Here is a 21,503-nt window from a genome sequence, read left to right on the forward strand (position 1 = left end):
CAGAAAATCCACTAGTTCCAGGCAAACCAGGCCAGCTGGTCAACTGAACACCCCATGACATATGCACACATGTGCATGTGTGTGCCAACCTTCTAATTATGTACATGTGCCACTTAGGAAAAAATTAAAATAAAAAGATGGGCTTTAACATTGAAGATATATGGGTTTGGATTATGGTCCTGTCCCTTAGCGGTTTTGTGACCTAGGGCAAGTTTCTGTTGATGAATTACAATCATCCCTCGGTATCCTGAGGGACTGGGGCCAGGAGCCCCCCCTTTACCCAAATCCATGGATGCTCAAGTCCCTGATACAAGATAATGAAGGGTTTGCATATAACCTATGCACAACTTCATGTATACTTTAAATGATCTCTGAATGACTTATAATACCGAATACAATGTAAATGATATGTTAATAGTTGTACCGTTTAGGGAATAATGACAAGAAAAAAAAGTCTGTATGTTTACAGTACAGATAAAAACATTTTTTTTTTTCTTAAGACAAGGTTTCACTGTGTTGCCTAGGCTAGAGTGCTGTGGTGCATAGCTCACTGCAGCTTCAAACTCCTGGGCTCTAGTTATCTTCCTGCCTCAGCCTCCCAAGATGCAATTTTTTTCCCGAATATTTTCCGTTCACATTGAATCCACGGATGCCGAAACCGTGGCTATGGAGGGCCGACTATACCATCAACAACTCTGGTTGCCACTTCTCTTGTCTGTTCAAGGGAATAAAAACGATGCAACCTGTCAGGGCTGGTGTGAAAGCAACACCTCATAAATGGCCTTGTCTCTTGCTTGCGTGAATTTGGGCCTCAGTTCTCCAAAATTCACCTATTGACACACCCTTGATTTTTTTTGTTTCTTCTTTAGCGAAATTAGCTTATTGTGTTCTTGGCTAATTACCTGTATCTGAATTAGAAAAGGAGCTGATATGGCTTGGCTGTGTCCCTGTCCGCGTCTCATCTTGAACTGTAGTTCCCATAATCCCCACATTCCCATTACCTCCGTGCTGCTGTTCTCATGATAGTGAGTGAGTTCTCACAAGATCTGGTGGTTTCATAAGGGGCTTTTCCCTCTTTGCTTGACTCTTCTCCTTCCTGCCATTATATGAAGAGGATGTGTTTGCTTCCCCTTCTGCCACGATTGTAAGTTTCCTGAGGCCTCCCCCGCCGTGAGGAACTGTGAGTCAATTAAACCTCTTCCTTTACAAATTACCAAGTCTCAGGCAGTTCTTTATAGCAGTGTGATAATGCACTAATACAGGAGCCTTTGTGAACAAGGACAATGTCTTTGCATCCTGGTTTTATAGTTCTTAATGCAGTACCTGCAGATAGAGGATTCAGCAGGATTTGTTAGTTGCTATATCATCTTTAGCAATCTGTAAAGTGCTGATTTGTACAGATGATAGAATGTGACATGAATAACTTTTATAGAATGTAAATCTTCAAATTCAGTAATTTACTAGTACAGTGCACAGCCAGTGTGCTTGCGGGCAGCTCTGGCTGATGAATTACCTTCCATGGCCTGGCTCTCTTGGTGACTTAAGTGCCCCCAAACAAGGGAATAGTTTAGCTGAGTTAGAGATAATTTGGGCAGGAAAATTAGGGAGTTTGGGTGTAGGAGAAGGTCCAGTTGTCCAGGAAAGGAAAGGAGACAACAGCTTTCATGACAAAGAGACAATTCTAGGGTTAAGATGATGCCAGAAAGTTAGCAAGTGACTTTCCTGAAGCCATTTCATGCGGTAGATGGGGCTGGCTGCCATCTTATCCTTTTTCTCATCAAAAAAAATTTTTTTTTTTTTTGAGATGGAGTCTCGCTCTGTCGCCCAGGCTGGAGTGCAGTGGCCCAATCTCGGCTCACTGCAACCTCTGCCTCCCCGTTTCACGCCATTCTCCTGCCTCAGCCTCCTGAGTAGCTGGGACTACAGGTGCCCACCACCATGCCTGGCTAATTTTTTGTATTTTTAGTTGAGACGGGGTTTCACCATGTTAGCCAGGATGGTCTCGATTTCCTGACCTTGTGATCCGCCCGCCTCGGCCTCCCAAAGTGTTGGGATTACAGGCATGAGCCACCGCGCCTGGCAAAATTTTTCAATTAAAATTTGAAACACTGACTTTTATCAAAGAAGTTCATGATAGGATTGCCAGATAAAATACAGGAAGCCCAGATAATTTTGAATTTTAAATAAACAGTAATTTGTTAGTATAAATGTGTTCCGAATATTGTGTGGGACTTATACTAAACAATTACTTGTCATTTATCTGGAATTCAAATTTAACCTGGGCTTCCTACATTTTTGTTTGCTAAATCTGGCAACGCTAGTCAGTGAAAAATAAAATTCACTTCACAGAAACCCACAGCATGGCTAATGTCCATGACCCTTGATCCACACAGACAGACACTACATATCATAAATGCAGGTCAAAATTCTTCCTTTAATGTGATTCATGTTATTTTAATGACTTTTAGGTTAAACTCAGATTCCCAGTTACAGGCGGCCTTGGCTAGTTTTATCAGTGTAACATTTGAGGCTGCATATGTGATCACGGTCTTGGGTTTCCTCTGAGGTGTTAGAAGCCGTGTCTCTTGAGGTACTTGGCTCGTGCAAGGACATCATTGCAGAAGTCACAGCTCAGGTCCTGGCTGCTTTGGACATAGCCAGCACCCCCACTGTAGGCGCAGAGTCCACCTGAAATGCATGAGATAAGTTAATACTGACCTAGGGTACTCAGCAGTTAACTCTGATTCTCTTTACTAACTGCCTATCAGGAGGCAGCTGGGGAATCTGGTGCAATGTAATACATTTGTCCCTATTAATTCTGTGCTTGAGACAACTGACTGACAGTGTTACACGTACCTCTCAGGTACTGGTCGGGGGTCCAGGTTGGAAACCTCCTCTGGATTTCTTTGATTCTAGTAGTCAGAGCTTCAGTCATCTGGGAAACCTGAGACTCACTAATCCAGGATGTGGGAGCATGAGAGCCAGGTTCCTGGAAGGAGGGAGGCAGAGAAGAAGCCACGTAAGCTGGGTGGGAGGGTGATCTGGCTTCTTGGGCTCAGTGGCGCTCGTCCATTTCCTTTCTCTTATTCTTCTTTCACCTTTGATGGAACCAATGCCACCTTCAGTCTCCCTGTGAGGTAGGTTAGGTCATAGCCTCCCTTATGGGGAACAAATTTACCAGATAGGTGGAGAGAACAAACCACTGACAGTGCACAAACATTCGGGACTCATGGTCAGAATATCCTACAGTGCCAGGCACAGTGGCTCATGCCTGTAATCCCAGCACTTTGGGAGGCCGAGGCAGGTGGATCACTTACGCTCAGGAGTTCGAGACGAGCCTCAGCAACATGGGAAAACTTCATCTCTACAAAAAATACAAAACTTAGCCGGGCGTCGTGGTGTGCACCTGTAGTTCCAGCTACTTGGGAGACTGAGGTGGGAGGATCACCTGAGCCTAAGAGGATCGATCGACTGAGCCTGGGAGGCAGAGGTTGCAGTAAGCCATGATTACACCACTACATAACCTGGGTGACAGAGTGAGACCCTGTCTAAAAATAAATAAATAAATAAAAATTTAAAAAAATCTGCAGTAAGCAGGACAAAGAACAGAAGAGAAAATCCCCAGATCCATACAAGCACAGAAACCCATGATGAGTGTCCTTGGGTTGACCTACGCTCATTATAAGAGTGAAAAAAAAAGCACATCCCTGGGTGGAGAATTCAAATGCGGAGACACGCGATATACGTGCTAGCATGCAAAGCAATAGCACATGTGCATGCAGGAGACCCCGAAACATGCATAACAGCAACAGCCATCCCCTCTCTCATACGAATAATCATATAAGCTTTCCTTGAAGGGATTTCCCCATGTCACATGAGGCTGTCTCATTCTCCACCCAGCTACCAGAGTGTACTTTTGCTTTGCGATAAACTTCTCCGCCTACTTTTACTTCGGACTTGTGCCCCAATTCTTCTGTGCGGCAAAGTCAAGAACTTGACCTGGCCCTCCAACAGCACCTGGAGATCAAACAGTAAAGCTATTTATACCGGTTAGAATAGCTACTTGTCATGCAAAAATGCAAAAGACCAGTGCTATAATTTGAATGTTTGTCTCCTGTGAAACTCATGTTGAAACGTAATCACTGATGTGGCAGTATTGAGAGGTGGGGCCTTTAAGAGGTGATTAGATTAATCTATTCATAGATTAATGAAGGGGTGGCCTGCCCCTCCACACCTGTGGGCGTTTCTCGTTAGGTGGAACAAGAGACTTGAGAAAAGAAATGAGACAGAGACAAAGTATAGAGAAAGAAAAAGGGGGCCCAGGGGACCAGCGCTCAGCATACAGAGGACCCACGCCGGCACCGGTCTCTGAGTTCCCTCAATTTATTGATCATTATCTTTACCATCTTAGAAAAAGGGAGGTGGCAGGATAATAGGATCATCGTAGGGAGAAGGTCAGCAGTAAGACATATGAATAAAGATCTCTGTGACAGGAATAAGTTTAAGGAAAGTGCTGTGCCTTGATATGCATATGTAAACATCTCCATAAACCTTTTTTGTGCATAAAGAGTAGCATTGCCGCTAGCAAGTCCTTTCTCCTTTCTCAGTAAACAGAACATACAATCGAGTTTTACACCGAGATGTTCCATTGCCCAGGGATGGGCAGGAAACAGATGCTTTTCTCTATCTCAACCGCCAAGAGGCCTTCTTTCCTCTTGTACTGATCCTCCTCAGCACAGACCCTTCACGGGTGTCAGGCTGGGGGACGATCAGGTCTTTCCCTTCCCACGAGGCCATATTTCAGACTATCACATGGGGAGAAACCTTGGACAATACCTAGCTTTCCTAGGCAGAGGTCCCTGCGACCTTTGGCAGTGTACGTGTGCCTGGGTACTTGAGATTAAGAAAATGGTGATGACTTTTAACCAGCAAGCTGCCTTCAGGCACTTGTTTAACAAAGCACACCCTGCATAGCCCAAAATCCGTTAAACCTTGAGTCACCACAGCACATGTCTCTTGCAAGGACAAGGTTGGGGGTAGGTCACAGATTAACAGCATCTCAAATACAGAACAAAATGGAGTCTCTTACGTCTACTTCTTTCTATATAGACACAGTAACAGTCTGATATTTCTTTTCCCCACAGATTAATGGGTTAGGGGGTTAATGGTTCTCACAGGAGTGGGGCTGGTGGCTTTTTAAGAAGAGGAAGAGAGACTAAGCCAGCACACTCAGCCATTCACCATGGGAGGCCCTGAGCCACCTTGAACTCTGCAAAGAGTCCCCACCAGCAAGAAGGCTTGACCTTGGGGGTCCCCAGCCTCCAGAACTGTATACTTTTCATAAATTACCCATATTGGGGTATCCATGTTATTTTATGTTACTTATTCTGTAAAAAGCAACAGAAAACAGACGAAGACAATGAGGGTTGGTCACGATGCCGAGAAATTGGAATCACTGTACGTTGTTGATGGCAATGCGAAATGGTGCAGCTACCATGGAAAACTATATTGTGGTTTCTCAAATAATTAAAATTAGAACTACCATATGGGCTGGGCGCGGTGGCTCACGCCTGTAATCCCAGAACTTTGGGAGGCCAAGGCAGGTGGATCACCAGGCAGGAGTTTGAGACCTGCCTGGCCAAAATGGTGAAACCCCATCTCTACTTAAAATACAAAACTTAGCCAGCTGTGGTGGTGGGGGCCTGTAATCTCAGCTATTGGGGAGGCTGACACAGGAGAATTGCTTGAACCCAGTAGGTGGAGGCTGCAGTGAGCTGAGATCGTGCCATTGTACTCCAACCTGGGCAACAAGAGTAAGACTTTGTCTCAAAAAATAAAAAAAAAATAATAAAAGTAAAAATTAATACCATATGATTTAGTCATCCCCTTTCTGGGTATTCATCCAAAAGAATTGGAATCAGGATCTCAAAGGGATATCTGAGCTCCCACATTCATCGCAAAGCTATTCCCAAAAGCCAAGAGGTAGAAACAACTGAATGTACCTGACAGATGAATGAATAAAGAAAATGTGATATACGCTGGGAGCGGTGGCTCATGCCTGTAATCCCAGCACTTTGGGAGGCCGAGATGGGCGGATCACGAGGTCAGGAGATCGAGACCATCCTGGCTAATACAGTGAAACCCTGTCTCTACTTAAAAATACAAAAAACTAGGCCGGGCGCGGTGGCTCAAGCCTGTAATCCCAGCACTTTGGGAGGCCGAGACGGGCGGATCACGAGGTCAGGAGATCGAGACCATCCTGGCTAACACGGTGAAACCCCGTCTCTACTAAAAATACAAAAACTAGCCGGCGAGGTGGCCGGCGCCTGTAGTCCCAGCTACTCGGGAGGCTGAGGCAGGAGAATGGCGTAAACCCGGGAGGCGGAGCTTGCAGTGAGCTGAGATCCGGCCACTGCACTCCAGTCCGGGTGACAGAGCGAGACTCCGCCTCAAAAAAAAAAAAAAATACAAAAACTAGCCGGGCGACGAGGCGGGCGCCTGTAGTTCCAGCTACTGGGGAGGCTGAGGCAGGAGAATGGCGTAAACCCGGGAGGCGGAGCTTGCAGTGAGCTGAGACCCGGCCACTGCACTCCAGCCCGGGCGGCAGAGCGAGACTCCGTCTCAAAAAAAAAAAAAAAAGATCCTTGCCGCTTGGCTTTGACTCTGGACTCTGGTGGTCTTCTTCGGGGAATAAACGGTCTGGGCATAACACCTGCACATAAACCCCTGAACTTAAAAGTTAGAAGAAAAGCTTTCTTTTTTTTTTAAACTAGGTTTGTGACTGTAAATCTCCCTTAAAGCATTTTTACCATATCTCATGGTTTCTAATATCTAGTGTCTCTCTATCATTCTGTTTTAGTTATTTTTAAGTTTCACTATGATTTGTTTCTTTAACCTAAAGAGTTACTTAGTGTTGTGTATGTGTGTGTGTGCATTTTAAATTTCCATATGATCAGAGGTATTTTTAATTTTTAAAATTATCTTCTAGCATAATTGTATTATTTTGAGATCTGAAATTTTTGAGGGTTTCTTTAATAGATGATATATGATCAACTTTTGTAAAATGTTTCTCATGTGCAAAAGGCAATTGTATATATCCTAATGGATACATAAATAATTATATCCTCCTCCTTCTCTCTCTCTTTTTCCTTCCCGCTCTCCCTCCCTCCCCCAATTAACAATCAAGTCTGTTAATTGTGTTCTTGTTACATCTGTTAATTGTTTTACTTATTTTTCTTCTATATCTTTGCGGTTTGTTTATTGTATAACCTGTAAATAATCAAGAGAGATGTGTTAAAATTTCCTACTATGATAGTGGGTTTATTATTATAGTAATAATAATTTATGCTGCATATATTTTGAGGTTATTTTATTGGTGTCTATTTGTTTTAAATTGCTTTACTTCCTTAACAAATTCAATCTTTTTGTTATGTCATGATTCTCTCCATCCCAAATATTTTTTCTTCCAAAGTGTATTTCATTTAATGTATCATAGTTCTCAACATTATTTTGATTATTGTATTCCTAGTAGGTCTTCTTTTTACCATACTCTTACTTCAAACTTTTGCATATTCAAATGTGTTAAGGGTTTCTCACATAAACCATGTAAATCTGAATTTGGGCTTTTAATCTCATTCATACATCTGTGTCTTTAAACCAGTAGGTTTCCTCTATTTATATTTATTGCAATTATATCTTGTAGTTGCTACTATCATCTTAATTTGTTACTTCAATGTGTTCCTCTTTTTCTACATTCCTTTTGACTCCTATCTTAATTATTATTATTATTAAAATAATAGAGACAGGGTCTCAGTCTCTCACCCAGACTGGAGTGCGCTGGCGTGATTTCAGCTCACCGCAACCTCCGCTTCCCAGACTCAAGTGATTCTCCTGCCTCAGCCTCCTGAGTAGCTGGGATTACAGGCACCCCACCACTACTGCCTGGCTAATTTTTGTATTTTTAGTAAAGACAGGATTTCACCTTGTTGGCCAGGCTGGTTTCAAATTCCTGACCTCAAATGATCCATCCACCTCAGCCTCCCAAAGTGCTGGGATTTTAAAGATATGAGCCACTATGCCCAGCCTATTTTGTAACTGAAACTATGTCTCACCCTAAATAAGGCAAGGACTCTCTGATCCCTTGGCTCCCCACCCCTGCTTGCAGCACCCATCATATTGACCAAACCTATACCCTGGGTTTTACTTAAAATGTGGTCCAGGGACCAGCAACATCAGCAACAGCCGAGAACTTATTTATTAGAATTGCAGAACTTTAGGCCCCATTTCAGACCTACTGAATCAGAATTCTCATGTAAGCAAGAGCTCCAGGTGTTCATATGCACAATAAGCTTCCAGAGTCAGTAAACTAGACTTAACAACAACGACAAAAAATCTGTGACCAGGCAAAGTGACTCACTCCTGTAATCCCAGCACTTTGGGAGGCTGAGGCAGGCAGACCACTTGAGTCCAGGAGTTCGAGACTAGCCTGGGCAACATGATGAAACCCCATCTCTACAAAAAATACAAAAATTAGCCAGGCATGGTGGTGCATGCTTGCAGTCCCAGCTACTCAGGAGGCTGAGGAGGATCGCGTGAGCCCAGGAGGCAGAGGTTGCAGTGAGCTAAGATCGTGCCACCATACTCTAGCCTGGGTGACAGAGCCAGACCCTGTCTTTAAAAAAAAAGAAAAAAATCTGTTAAGATGATAGATCTCACGTTAAGTGTTCTTGCCAAAGAAAAAAGGTAGTAAAGTTTCAAGGTTTGGGCTAAGGAAGGGACGAGCAGACATTTCACTGCTGCTTCAGCATAAGGGTGTAACTTAGTTAATGACTGAGTTAGTGTAGGTAGCAGTGGGATGCACTTCTTCAACGCTGCCAGTGCAAACCCTCCAAACAGGCCAGAAAGGGGTTTTTCTGTCTGAACTTGTAATTCTTTTTCCAGATGGTCTGATGGTCTAAAGGGACTTCTAACCCTTCTTATATACCTTTGATTAGCACTTCCACGTAGGTTTCATCATATTTGGGAGAAATGTCCAAATCTAGAGAATTCTCTTTTTTGTTTTTGTTTGTTTTTTTGAGATAGAGTTTCCCTCTGTCGCCCAGGCTGGAGGGCAGTGGCGCGATCTCAGCTCACTGCAACCTCCACCTCCCAGGTTCAAGCAATCCTCCCACCTCAGCCTCCCAAGTAGCTGGAATTACAGGCATGCACCACCATGCCCAGCTAATTTTTGAATTTTAGTAGAGATGGGGTTTCGCCATGTTGACTGGGCTGGTCTCGAACTCCTGACCTCACATAATCCGCCTTCCTCGACCTCCCAAAGTGCTGGGATTATAGGCATGAGCCACCGTGCCTGGCCCAAATCTAGGGAATTCTTATTTCATCTTCAAAGGAGATGGACTCATCCTTTCCTCAAAAACCAGATTTTACAAAGGAGACAGAACAGCGCAGCAGAAATGATCCCAGCCCTAACATCACAAAATACTGTTCTCGGTCCCAGTTCTGTCTCTTGCAGCTGACATGTGACTCTGCAGCAGCGACTCCTTCCTTGTGATTCTGTTTCCTCACTTGTCAAGGATGGATCGCGTGCCCCTCACATCATCTCATCAGATTATTGAATGGGTCTCCAAATCCAACTAAAATAAAGTATTTGAAAGTACTTGAAAAGTATCATACAAAAAAGTCACGGGAAGCAAATTTGAAGAGATCATCGAGAAAAACATTTTCCCAAAATCTTAAAAAATGACTGCAATACTCACAGGTTCCTCAACAACCACCACCACAAAAGCAGTGTGAGATCAATGGAAAAAATCGAGCCTCATTCTCACCCCTGCCATCACCGATTCCCTGGTGCAGAGTTAATTCCACAGTGGATTAGTAACCAGTTCCCCAAAAATCTCTATCTGATAAGTGATACCAGGCAGAATTCATGTGAAATTAGAACTCAATCTTCAGAACTAAGAATTGTATAGAAAAAGATAAAGGAAAAGAAATTTAACATTTTTTGAGAATCCAACGGATATCAGGTACTTTTTTTGCATTATTTCATGGAATCCTCATAATAATGCTGTAAGAATGGCATTTTATAGGTAGAGAAACTAAGGCCCAGTGAGATTAAATGATTTATTCAAGGTCACATGGCTACAAAGTCACTGAGGACAGATGTAATCCATGATCTTTCTCTTGGACCACTTAGGTCCAGAAATTCAGAACAGGGTGACCCGGATGATATTCGGGAAACATGGCATTATTTACTGTGAAAAGAAATTGTGGCTCAACATGAAGCAGAAATATTGCTGCTCATATCTCTCAGGCAGAACTTTGACTGTCACAGCTCTAAAGAGCTTCATTCGTGCTGTGTTCTGCGAAGCTTTGCCATCATCCAAAAAAACAAAGCAGTGGTGCCACAGAGCAGAATGGCCACATGTGTCAACAGATGGAGAGTTACCTGCACCATGCTAGTCCTATCGCCCACGTTGACCAGAATTTTGTCACCAGGAGACTTCCGGGACAAGATACCGGCGATCACGGCAGGATCCACGCAGTACTTTTGGCCAATGGTCTGCATCGTGGGTTGATATTTCAGGAGGTATGGCATGTCTATTTCAGCCAGCCTTTCAGAAGCACGAACTCCTAAACCAAACACAAAAGGAAGGCTGCAGCTTGGTGTGACTTATGCTGCAATGGGAGCTCAAGAGGAGAGAGAAAGAACAATCCAAGGATCTGGGTAGAGCTCGAGGACTGAGAATCCCAGATTTTGGTCTTAAATCTTTAGTAGTGGCCGCTCCCTGACCTGAGGTTAGGACTGTCCTCCCGTGAACTTGAGTCAGCATCTCCTGAGCCAGGGTCCCCTATGGCTTTCAGTGCTCTTCAGCTGGGCTCTCAGGCGCTGCTCTGGCCCACCCAGGACAATTCCATGGCGATAGGAACCATTGATCCCATTCTAAGCACGCCAGTAAAATAAAATGTGCCTGCCTATCAGCTGCAATAAATATGACAAGAAGGAGAAATTCTGCCAAACCCTTCAATAAGTCTTTAGATAGTGTTCCTCAACAAGTTTGTTCATAATTGCACAGTTTTCCACTCCTAAACGACACCAAGAAATCATGAGAATTTAAACCTTTCTGAAATAATAAGAATGCTGGGCAAAAGGAAAGCCAATATTAATCTACTTGGCTAGCCTTACCTTCTAGGTCCTTTTATGGTTTTAAAAGAACTCTTGACCTGGCACAGTGGCTCACACCTGTAATCCCAGCACTTTGGGAGGCCAAAGAGGGAGGATCACCTGAGGTCAGGAGTTCGAGACCAGCCTGACCAACATGGTGAAATCCCATCTCTACTAAAAATACAAAATTAGCCAGGCATGGTGGCACATGCCTGTAACCCAGCTACTTGGGAGGCTGAGGGAGGAGAATTGCTTGAACCTGGGAGGTAGAGGCTGCAGGGACCCGAGATCACACCATTGCACTCCAATCTGGGCAACAAGACAGAAACTTCATCTCAAAAAATAAAGCTAAAAACAAAAAATAAAAAGCACCCTTATTCACATTGTGTCGGTCAGAGCTCACAACAACACTGTAAATACTGTACTGCTAGCCCCCTTTCCATGGATGCAGGAGGCAGCTAAGTGACTTGTTCAAGAAGCAGAGCTTTGGGACCCCATACCCAGAACCCGGAACTCTTTCCAACACTCAGTAGCGCGAGGCATGGGAAACAGTAAGAGCCAGGGGGACGGGTTGAGAGGGCGAGAGCTCATAACTACCACAGTAGTTCAGGCCGTGACGTCTTCCAATCCCACAAGATGCTCCAGGGGTGTCCAGGGTTTGGATGTTTCCATAGCATCCCCAGTTGCTGCTTTCAGACAAGTCTGCAAGTTGAGAAAAGTTCAGCCTAAGGCATAGAACTAGTTCTTATCATTCTGCTGTCCATGAATAAAATTACGTTAATAAAAGTAACTATAATAAAATCAATGACATCATCCTCACTCTGCAATTGAAACTGTGTTGAAATTTCAATGAGACACATCCCAATAAATGATCACAAAAACTTCCTCAATACTAAATTCTCACCTGCTCTCCTGCAGACATGAGTAACTATTGGAGCTACTGAAGCAGTTACACTCTTTGTAAAGCTCTGGTGCCCTTTGACGTTGTCAGGTGGTGTCTTGGAACACATCAGAGAGGATCTGTTCCCTGTAAAGTAGTCCTCATCTGACTTTTTTCTTTTTTTTTCTAAGACGGAGTCTGGCTCTGTCGCCTAGTCTGGAGTGCAGTGGCACGATCTCGACTGTTTGCAACCTCTGCCTCCTGGGTTCAAGTGATTCTCCTGCCTCAGCCGAGTAGCTGGGATTAAAGGTACACGCCACTACACCCAGCTAATTTTTTTTTTTTTTTTTTTTTTTGAGACGGAGTCCCACTCTGTTGCCCAGGCTGGAGTGCAGTGGCTGGATCTCGGCTCACTGCAAGCTCCGCCTCCTGGGTTCACGCCATTCTCCTGCCTCAGCCTCCCGAGTAGCTGGGACTACAGGCGCCCGCCACCTCGCCCGGCTAGTTTTTTGTATTTTTAGTAGAGACGGGGTTTCACCGTGTTAGCCAGGATGGTCTCGATCTCCTGGCCTCGTGATCCGCCCATCTCGGCCTCCCAAAGTGCTGGGACTACAGGCTTGAGCCACCGCGCCCGGCCTGTATTTTTAGTAGAGACAAGGTTTCACCATGTTGGCCAGGCTGGTCTCGAACTTTTGACCTCAAGTGATCTGCCCGCCTGGGCCTCCCAAAGTGCTGGGATGACAGGCGTGAGCCACCATGCCCAGCCTCATCTTTCATCTTACATGAACTCTGAGCACTTCTCCGTCAAATACGCCTAACTTGTTGCTCTGATGAAATATTTATGTTTGCTCTGAAGAAACAAGTATAAAACTTGGATGTCTCTGGGATATCAACCCGGATCCAAAGTAAGACACTGCTTGTAAATGGGGATTTGAGGCTGGCTACACTTTCTCTCAGGTACACTTCTAGATAAGACCCTAAGGCTGCAGAAGGGAGTGAAGGAGAGAGGCATGGGACCAGTCTCCACATGGGATCACCCACTTTCCACTTCTTCCCTTTCTCTCTTTATCCTTTCCATCTCTCTCTACCTGTCATTCCAGTCACCACGGAAGGGGAAGAGTGGTTTCAGACACTCAGGATTTCACAAAGGCCATTGAAGAGGAGAATGTTCCTTCTCTTCACCCCAGGAGGAGGGTGCATGAGTATTTCGATCTACAATTCACACAAGGTGGGTGCACAAGTATTTATAATATATCTACAATTCACACCAGAATGGGGGCACATGAACCAGTACTGAGATACCTACAGTAGGCAGGAAATTGCTCCTTTTGAGAATCATGTCACCATTGTAAGGCTGTAAGAATGTCTCATTAGATTACCTTTTTATTTATTCATTTATTTATACACAGGGTCTCACTGCCACCCAGGCTGGAGTGTAGTGGCATGATCATGGCTCACCACAGTCTCAACCTCCCAGGCTCGACCTATCCTGCCACCTCAGTCTCTCAAGTAATTGGGACCACAGGCACAAGCTACCACATTTGTCTAATTTTTGGAGAGATGGGGTTTTGCCATGGTGCCCAGGCTGGTCTCCAACTCTTGAGCTCAAGCGATTTGCCTGCCTCAACTTCCCAAAGTGCTGGGATTACAGGCGTGAGCCACCGCACCCAGCCAGATTACTCTTTTCCATTTATTTGATCCTTTAAAATACATTAGATTATCAAACCTTAATGATTTGCAGATCTTGGGAGATATATCTATTGCATAGAATCACATGTTCTGTGTATTTACATAAATGCATTTTCAGGTTCTATTTTTTTAGACCCTGATGGGGTTGATAAATACTCGTTTTTTGGAGTAAATACTTCTACTTTACAAACTTGTGATAAGTAACCTAAGAGAAATGTGGAAATGAAAAGACTCGATCTTTTATGAATGTACTAAAAATTAAACCAGCTGACATGTTCTTTTTTATTTTTTAAACAGTGCACCTTTATCTTTTTATGACTGGTGACAAATGCCTTTAGTATTGCAGTTGACTGCCTTCACTCCTTGGCTCCTGCCTTGTGAACCTCTCCCTAGCCACACTCTCTGATCCTCAAAGTTCTTTGTATTCCCGATGCTTAGCACCTTGTAGGCATTTTTACATATTTGTTGAATGAATGGATCAATAACTAAATGAATGACTATAAGACCTCATCTGATAAATTTATTGAATTTAGAGTCACAAAACTGTAGCTTCTCCTGAGGAACTTTGCTTCCTCCTTTCATTAAAAAACAAGTAGGCCGGGCGCAGTGCATCACCCTGTAATCCCAGCACTTTGGGAGACCTGATCACGAGGTCAAGAGTTCAAGACCAGCTGGCCAACATGGTGAAACCCTGTCTCTACTAAAAATACAAAAATTAGCCGGGTGTAGTGGCAGGTGCCTGTAATCCCCGCTACTTGGGAGGCTGAGGCAAGAGAATCGCTTGAAACTGGAAGGCAGATGTTCCAGTGAGCTGAGATTGCGCCACTGCCCTCCAGCCTGTGCGAAAGAGCAAAATTCCATCTAAGAAAACAAAAACAAACAAAAACAAGTACGTTCCCTTTTTCTTCCAGCTGCAAAGCTGAAGTTCAATCACAGCAACTAAATCAGCCTTAATGTTTAGCTTAGTCACCTGCACTGAGTTGCCTTGATTCTGGTTTTCTATTTGAATTAGTCTTATTCATTAGTCTTATTCTGGCAACCACCTCAAGTCTTCTATGGAAATATATGCTCTAGAAAGAAATTCAATTTGGCATTTTTTATAGTGGACAATGAGCAGCTGTCGATGGTGTATATTTAAAGTCTGGCGTCAAGCAGTGCTGTTTTAAGCCCACCTGGCTTTCCAGAGAACGCCACTCTTTTGTGGGACATTTGGGGAGAGGCTGCTTGTTGGTGGCTGTTCCTAACTCCGGGATTTGTTGGACAGTTTAGGAAAAAAAATAATGTTTTTGTTGCATTTTCAAGTATTAGAAGTGCCATTATGTTCCTACACCTATCCTTCCCATCTCCAAAGTCATTTGGAAAAATCAGTCACACTCACCCATCAGGGCAAGGAGGCCCAGCAGCAGCCACAATGCAGACATGATGACGATCTGGCTCTACAGCTCCTGAAACACTTTTAAAACAAAAATTAGCTTGAGAATACAAAAATGTCAATCATCATCATAACACCATAATGTTTCTATGGAAGCAGGGGTGAAAAGAACAAATTTCCCCATATCTGACCTAAGAAAATGAATGATTTGAATCATAGTGGAAAAAAGCAAAAGTAGGACAAGTAAGTACTCCATTCATCCTTTCAATTAATCTAAAAATGAGAAGACTCTTACTCAGCCCACAGGAACTCAACACAGTCAAGTTACTAACTACTTTCTCTCAAGAAGGCAAGAAGCTTTGAATCTTAACCACGGAGAAACATACTGACCTGGCTCCAGACCCTGAAAAGCAAATTTCTGATGCCCATACCTCATCCCAAGAGCCTCTTGATTATCTCCATTATCAAAAGGAGAATTTTGTATGGGTGATTTCTTGGAATTTAGGTCCCTTCTTCTTCAGGTTTGAGGAAAGACCACACTATCCTCAGTGCCCTGGAATGTACACTGGTTGGAAAACATTTCCCACTGCTCTAATCCCAGCCTGGAATCACAGACCCCCTTTATCACCTTGAGCCACGTTCCCCATTCTCCCTCTGTAAAACCCCAGTGTGGCAACAAACCTGGACCGGAGCCTGGGCAGAATGGAGAGGTGAGCTACCTCCACCAGCAAATCCCCAAGAAGCTGGCTCATGGGCAGGGGTCCCGGGATTGAACTCATGAGGTGCTCACAAGACTGGAGAATGAATACCTGGCCACCATGGAGCACCCGCTCATGTGCTCTCTCTCTCTCTTATCCCAGCCATTCCCCTAGTCACCTTCCATGAGTACAGACAGCCCTGGTTCTCCTACTGGCTACCAAACCAGTACACAAATACCATCCAGGATAGTTTGCTGTTGACTTCAGGGAATAGTAGGGTTTTGGGACCCTTGTCTCCAAAGTGCCTCCCACCAAGCCCTCCCATTCCAGGGTGTATGTCTTCACTGCCCCCAACAGCAGAGCCTGGCAGCCTAACATTTTGAATTATTCCTCTTATTACATGTGGGAATGTGCAAATAAACATGGCACTTAGTACTTTCATGATGCTTTTCTCATCTCTTTTGTTTGGAGGTTAATCGTATGGTTGTTTCTTTCAAACACCCAGGAAGAGATTACATCTCAGGATAGAGAGGCTTTAAGGAAGTCATTTAAAGCCAGGTATGGTGGCATACACCTGTAGTCCCAGCTACTTGGGAGGCTGAGGCAGGAGGATTGCTTGAGCCCAGAGGGTCAAGGGTGCAGTGAGCTATGATCACACCACTGCACTCCATCTTGGGAAACAGAGTAAGAGCCTGCCTCAAAAAAATAAAAATAAAAATGGAAGTTATTCGATTTCTGTCTTCTTAAACTGAGGGGGCATATGCCCTTCAGATGCAGTTACGCTTTTTGTTATTCTCTGCATAACATTGAGACAGTCTGTCCGATTTTGCTTAGTTGGGCAGAAAATGTCATGCTTAGTCCCAACACCAAAAAGATTCAGGGATCTGGAATTTTAGCTGGGTCTGCAGGAACTCTCAGATTAAATCACCCAACAGGAGTCATTTATTCAGCACCCTGAGCCTCCAGCAGTAAACAAGAGAGGACAACCAGACCCAGGAGAAAAGAATGAAGAGCTGCTTGGGTATAAGAAAAGCTCATGGCCTCATGACAGTGCACCACTGGCTTTACGGAAGGACCCTTCAGGAAAAAGCACTGCTCACGTTCAAATGCTCCACCCAGGGTATTTCACTCTTTTTGCTGCTTTTCCAGGAAAGAAAAATACTTCCTCTTGGAAACCCAGGTGGAAGGGCCAGCTTTTATTGTAACAGGAGAACTACCTTATTTTCCATGCTTAGAACTAAATACCTTTGTTGAGAAGTCACTTCAATGAAAGAGTCTATGTAAATACATGTGCCACTTAATGGAAACACAGAATTACTTTCTGGTTGCTCCTGGGACCGGGTCATCAAGGTAAAGTTTTTCAGTTTCGTCAGGGAAGAGCAAGAAGTGACAATGGACTTTTTCTTTTTTTTTTCTTAGAGCCAGAGATTCACTCTGTCACCCAGGCTGGAGTGCAGTGGCACAATCATGGCTCACTGCAGCCTTGACCTCCTGGGCTCAAGTGATACTCCCACCTCAGTCTCCCAAGTAGCTGAGACTGGAGGCATATGTCACCATGCCCAGATAATTTTTTAGTCTTTTTGTAGAAATGGGTCTCACTATGTTGCCCAGGCTGGTCTTGAACTCCAGGCCTCAAGTGATCCTTCCACCTCAGCTTCCCGAGTAGGTGGGATTACAGGCTTAAGCCATCACACCTAGCTTGGAATTCTTAAATGGATGAACAATGTGTTTTGTTCATAAATAAGCATGTTAAAGCAACCGAAACTCTATGGCCCAACTTCACAAGTGCCAAAAAGTACTGTATGTTTAGAAGAGATTGTTGAGACATCACTCGGGTGTGCTCAAAGAATGTCGGTCAGTTCCCTATGACTCATTTGTTAATTCCCCTGTGGCTTCCTGCTTAAAACCATTATGAAGATGTCAGACCAAGGCAGCACAGTGGTCATGATGTCAGGCGCAATGTCTCTGGTAGCATCCCTCTTCTCCCTACCCAGAGAGCAAAATAGTAACAAACAGCGAGGAGGTGTCAACAAGCTGGAGCAACAGGCCTGCCAGGCACACTGGAAACTGACAACCAGAGCGTCCCTCAGGAGCTACCTCACGTTCCTGGTGGCTTGGATGGGGACATCTTCCTCTACTCACCCTCTCTCCACTGAGTACTTTGGAATTCCCAAAGCGCTGTGTAAGTTTGTAAGGCATAATGGACCATGTCTTCTTCAGTTCATCAGTTTTTCTGGAGAAGGTGGAAATGGGTATCTTTGGTCTCATGGTTTTCTCACCTTAGAATCTTTTCCAGGGCCGCGCGCGGTGGCTCAAGCCTGTAATCCCAGCACTTTGGGAGGCCGAGACGGGCGGATCACGAGGTCAGGAGATCGAGACCATCCTGGCTAACATGGTGAAACCCCGTCTCTACTAAAAAATACAAAAAACTAGCCGGGCGAGGTGGCGGGCGCCTGTAGTCCCAGCTACTCGGGAGGCTGAGGCAGGAGAATGGCGGGAACCCGGGAGGCAGAGCTTGCAGTGAACTGAGATCCGGCCACTGCACTCCAGCCTGGGCGACAGAGTCAGACTCCGTCTCAAAAAAAAAAAAAAAAAAAAAAGAATCTTTTCCATGAATGCTCTCAATCTTTACCTTAACCTTAAACAGCATCATTGCAGGTCGCTGGGGCCCTCCATCCAGCCCAGAAATGTGACGGATTAACACCTCAACATGCTGAGCAATGAAGGTGCCCCTGCCCCACTGTGCTGTCCCCACGTAATCATGAGAGAAGTGAGAACTGCTGTATGCATCCATGTTAGGTATGGTCTCCTGCCCTAAGCTGTGTTGTCACCTTTGTTTATTGCTAACATGTCTCTGTGCCTACCTACTGATTATGTGCCGATAGGCCTTTCTTTTTTTAATGTTTAATGTTTAATTTTATTTTTAATTACTTTTTGGTTTGTTGGGTTTTGCTTTGTTTTGTTTAAGACAAAGTCTCACTCTGTTGCCCAGGCTGGAGGGCAGTGGTGCGATCTTGGCTCACTGCAACCTCCGCCTCCTAAGTTCAAGTGATTCTCTTGCCTCGGCCTCCCGAGTAGCTGGGATTACAGGTGTACACCTCCACGCCCAGCTAATTTTTGTATTTTTAGTAGAGATGGGGTTTCACCATGTTGGCCAGGCTGGTCTCGAACTCCTGACCTCAGGTGATCCACCCACCTCAGCCTCCCAAAGTGCTGGGATTACAGGCATGAGCTACTGCACCCAGCCCCTGGGTTTTTTGCTTTTTCTTTTTTTATTTTTTCTTTTTTTATTGAGACTAGGTCTCACTCTGTCTCCCAGGCTGGAGTGCAGTGGCCCAAAATTGTGGAATCATCTCACCATTATAAGCCTGTAAGAATGTCTCATTAGATTACTTTTTAATTTTTAAAATTGTTTTAATGGTTTTTTTTTTTTTTTTTTTTTCTTTTTTTATTGAGACTAGGTCTCACTCTGTCTCCCAGGCTGGAGTGCAGTGGCCCAAAATTGTGGAATCATCTCACCATTATAAGCCTGTAAGAATGTCTCATTAGATTACTTTTTAATTTTTAAAATTGTTTTAATGGTTTTTTTTTTGTTTTTTTTTTTCTGTTTTGTTTTGTTTTGTTTTGAGACAGGGTCTCACTGTCACTCAGGCTGGAATGAAGTGACATGATCTCGGCTCACTGCACCCTCGACCTGCCTGAGCTCAGGTGATCCTGCTGCCTCCGCCTCTGAGTAGCTGGGATTACAGCCGTGTGCAACCATGCCCGGCTAATTTTTGTAATTTTAGTAAAGACAGGGTTTCTCCGTGTTGGCCAGGCTGGTCTCAAACTCCAGGGCTCAAGTAATCCACCTGCCTCAGTCTCCCAAAGTGCTGGGAACCACTAGCACCAGGCCTATTTTTAAATTATTTTTAATTTTTTATAATTTTTACTTTTCACTTTTTTTAATTTTTGGTTTTTTTTAATTTTTAAAATGTTTATTTCATTTTTAAAATGTTTATTTCATTTTTAAAATGTTTAAACTTTTAAATTTGTTAAAGGCCTTTCCAGTAGCATCACGTCATAATCATCCTCCTCTTGCTATTCTAATCTTCTCCCTCCCTACATACACACACATACACAGTAACACTCCAGCCCATTGCCTCACAGATTGCTAGGCACCAACAGGCCTACAATTAAAATAGTAATAGCAATGCAGTCACCAATATAAAATAATATAAATTATTCTGCCACTAAGATCATGTTTTCTTGAGAAAAATATAACTTTTTAGAATAAAAACATAAGCAGCAACATGAAGGCTCATTTTAAGCTGTTACCTTGTATAGAGTTGCACTTTCACATGGCCTGTGAAAATATGTATTTACTGAATGTGGATTGTGATCAATCATTCCCAGCCTAGAAGACCTCTGAAAGTCTGACCATTCTCTTCCCTCTGGGCAGGCACAGCTTTTCCCTGCAGAGAGAGACTGTGAGCTGGAAGGGAGTTCCTTCTCTCAGTGCGTCCTCTGTGCCTGCTTTTCCCATTTGGGTTTTTGAGAATTCAGAACTCCAGGAAGGATCTTCCTATGCTGGAGATTTCCCTGCGAATGTTTCATTCTGCACAAAGAACAAATTAGAGAGACCGTGGCCTCTCTGTTCCGTCTCTGTACTCTAGAGGCTTCTCTGTCTTTTTATTCTGTTAGCCGAGACTGTTAGACATGTGGGCCTTAGTTCTTTCACAGGTTGCAGAGAAAATAAGACTGTTATAAAACCAATACTTACGGTGTATGGGTTAATGTAGCATTGGCAAGACTGCCCATGAGGGCAGGCCAGGGATTTACCATCTGGTAAAATACAAACACCTTAGTCTTTTGGCTTTTGGTTAACAAATGCGACATCGCATTTGGCCCTATTACAGCTACAGTTAAGTGCACACACATTTCTTTTCTCCCATTATTCGATTTGCACATGCTCACAAATCCAAAAGTAATGATATACTTGCATTAAAAGGAATCTCAATTTTGAAACATATTGTAATGAACAGGAAAAATTATTCTATCATCTACACATCTTTTCAAACATGGGTTTTCCTGGCAAGGTCCTTAAGTTTCCCCTGAGTCCAATATTTCTTATGTAGCAGAGACACAATCATTGCCAAATGATCACCATACACTGGATTTTCATCCTAAATAAGCCCGAGTGTAAGATCCATGCCTCTGCTTCACACTCACCTGTCTTCAGTCAGTGCTCCTCCTCAGAGGTGGTGAGCCCACAGCGATTTATATAGAATCCTGTTCTCCTTTTAAAAGTGTTGATCTCATCCTCTTTTGGAGAGATTTATGACATCTCATAAATTATAATAATAATCATAATAATTATAAATACTTTGAACTTATATAGGGCCTTTTATTCAAGAATGTCCTGGCATTTTACAAACATTAACCAATTCATTTCTTGCCATACCTCAGAAGGCAGATCCTAGTTGTAGTTTAACTTTGACACATTCAGATCCAACATTTGTTTTTATTCACATCAGTTGATGGGAATATGCGTTAGGTAAGAAAGCAAGGAAGGAATAGAGAGAGAGAAAGAAGGAAGGGAGAAAGGGAGGAAGGGAAGGAAGAAAAGGAATAGGAAAGAAGGAAAGGAAGGGGAAAATTGACCTTGACACTTGATGTGTCAGAAACTCATTATTAGTTTGTATTTCAGGTAAGCAGAGCTCC

The 21,503-nt window shown here is 43.8% G+C and overlaps 1 protein-coding gene across 3 annotated transcripts; it reads right to left on the bottom strand.

Annotated features, from left to right (window-relative positions):
* Window positions 1-2,414: 2,414 nt before the first annotated feature.
* On the bottom strand, window positions 2,415-21,159 carry LYG1 (lysozyme g1). Of its 3 annotated transcripts, none has more exons than XM_033239010.1 (7): window positions 21,012-21,159; window positions 17,943-18,033; window positions 15,109-15,183; window positions 11,759-11,863; window positions 10,445-10,629; window positions 2,857-2,989; window positions 2,415-2,688 (listed from the first exon to the last, which is right to left on the bottom strand). In XM_033239010.1, exons 3-7 carry the CDS (start codon window positions 15,149-15,151, stop codon window positions 2,570-2,572), a joined length of 585 nt encoding a protein of 194 aa, XP_033094901.1. In that variant the 5' UTR covers window positions 15,152-15,183; window positions 17,943-18,033; window positions 21,012-21,159; the 3' UTR covers window positions 2,415-2,569. The 3 variants fall into 3 exon arrangements, with proteins under 3 accessions (XP_033094901.1, XP_033094902.1, XP_033094900.1); XM_033239011.1 differs by lacking the exon at window positions 17,943-18,033 and adding an exon at window positions 20,118-20,254 and having other exon boundaries at window positions 21,012-21,027; XM_033239009.1 differs by lacking the exon at window positions 17,943-18,033 and having other exon boundaries at window positions 21,012-21,084.
* Between the last annotated feature and the right edge of the window lie 344 nt (window positions 21,160-21,503).

Source organism: Trachypithecus francoisi, unplaced genomic scaffold (assembly GCF_009764315.1).
Source record: "Trachypithecus francoisi isolate TF-2019V2 unplaced genomic scaffold, Tfra_2.0 Lachesis_group17, whole genome shotgun sequence".
In the NCBI taxonomy this organism is placed as follows: domain Eukaryota; kingdom Metazoa; phylum Chordata; class Mammalia; order Primates; family Cercopithecidae; genus Trachypithecus; species Trachypithecus francoisi.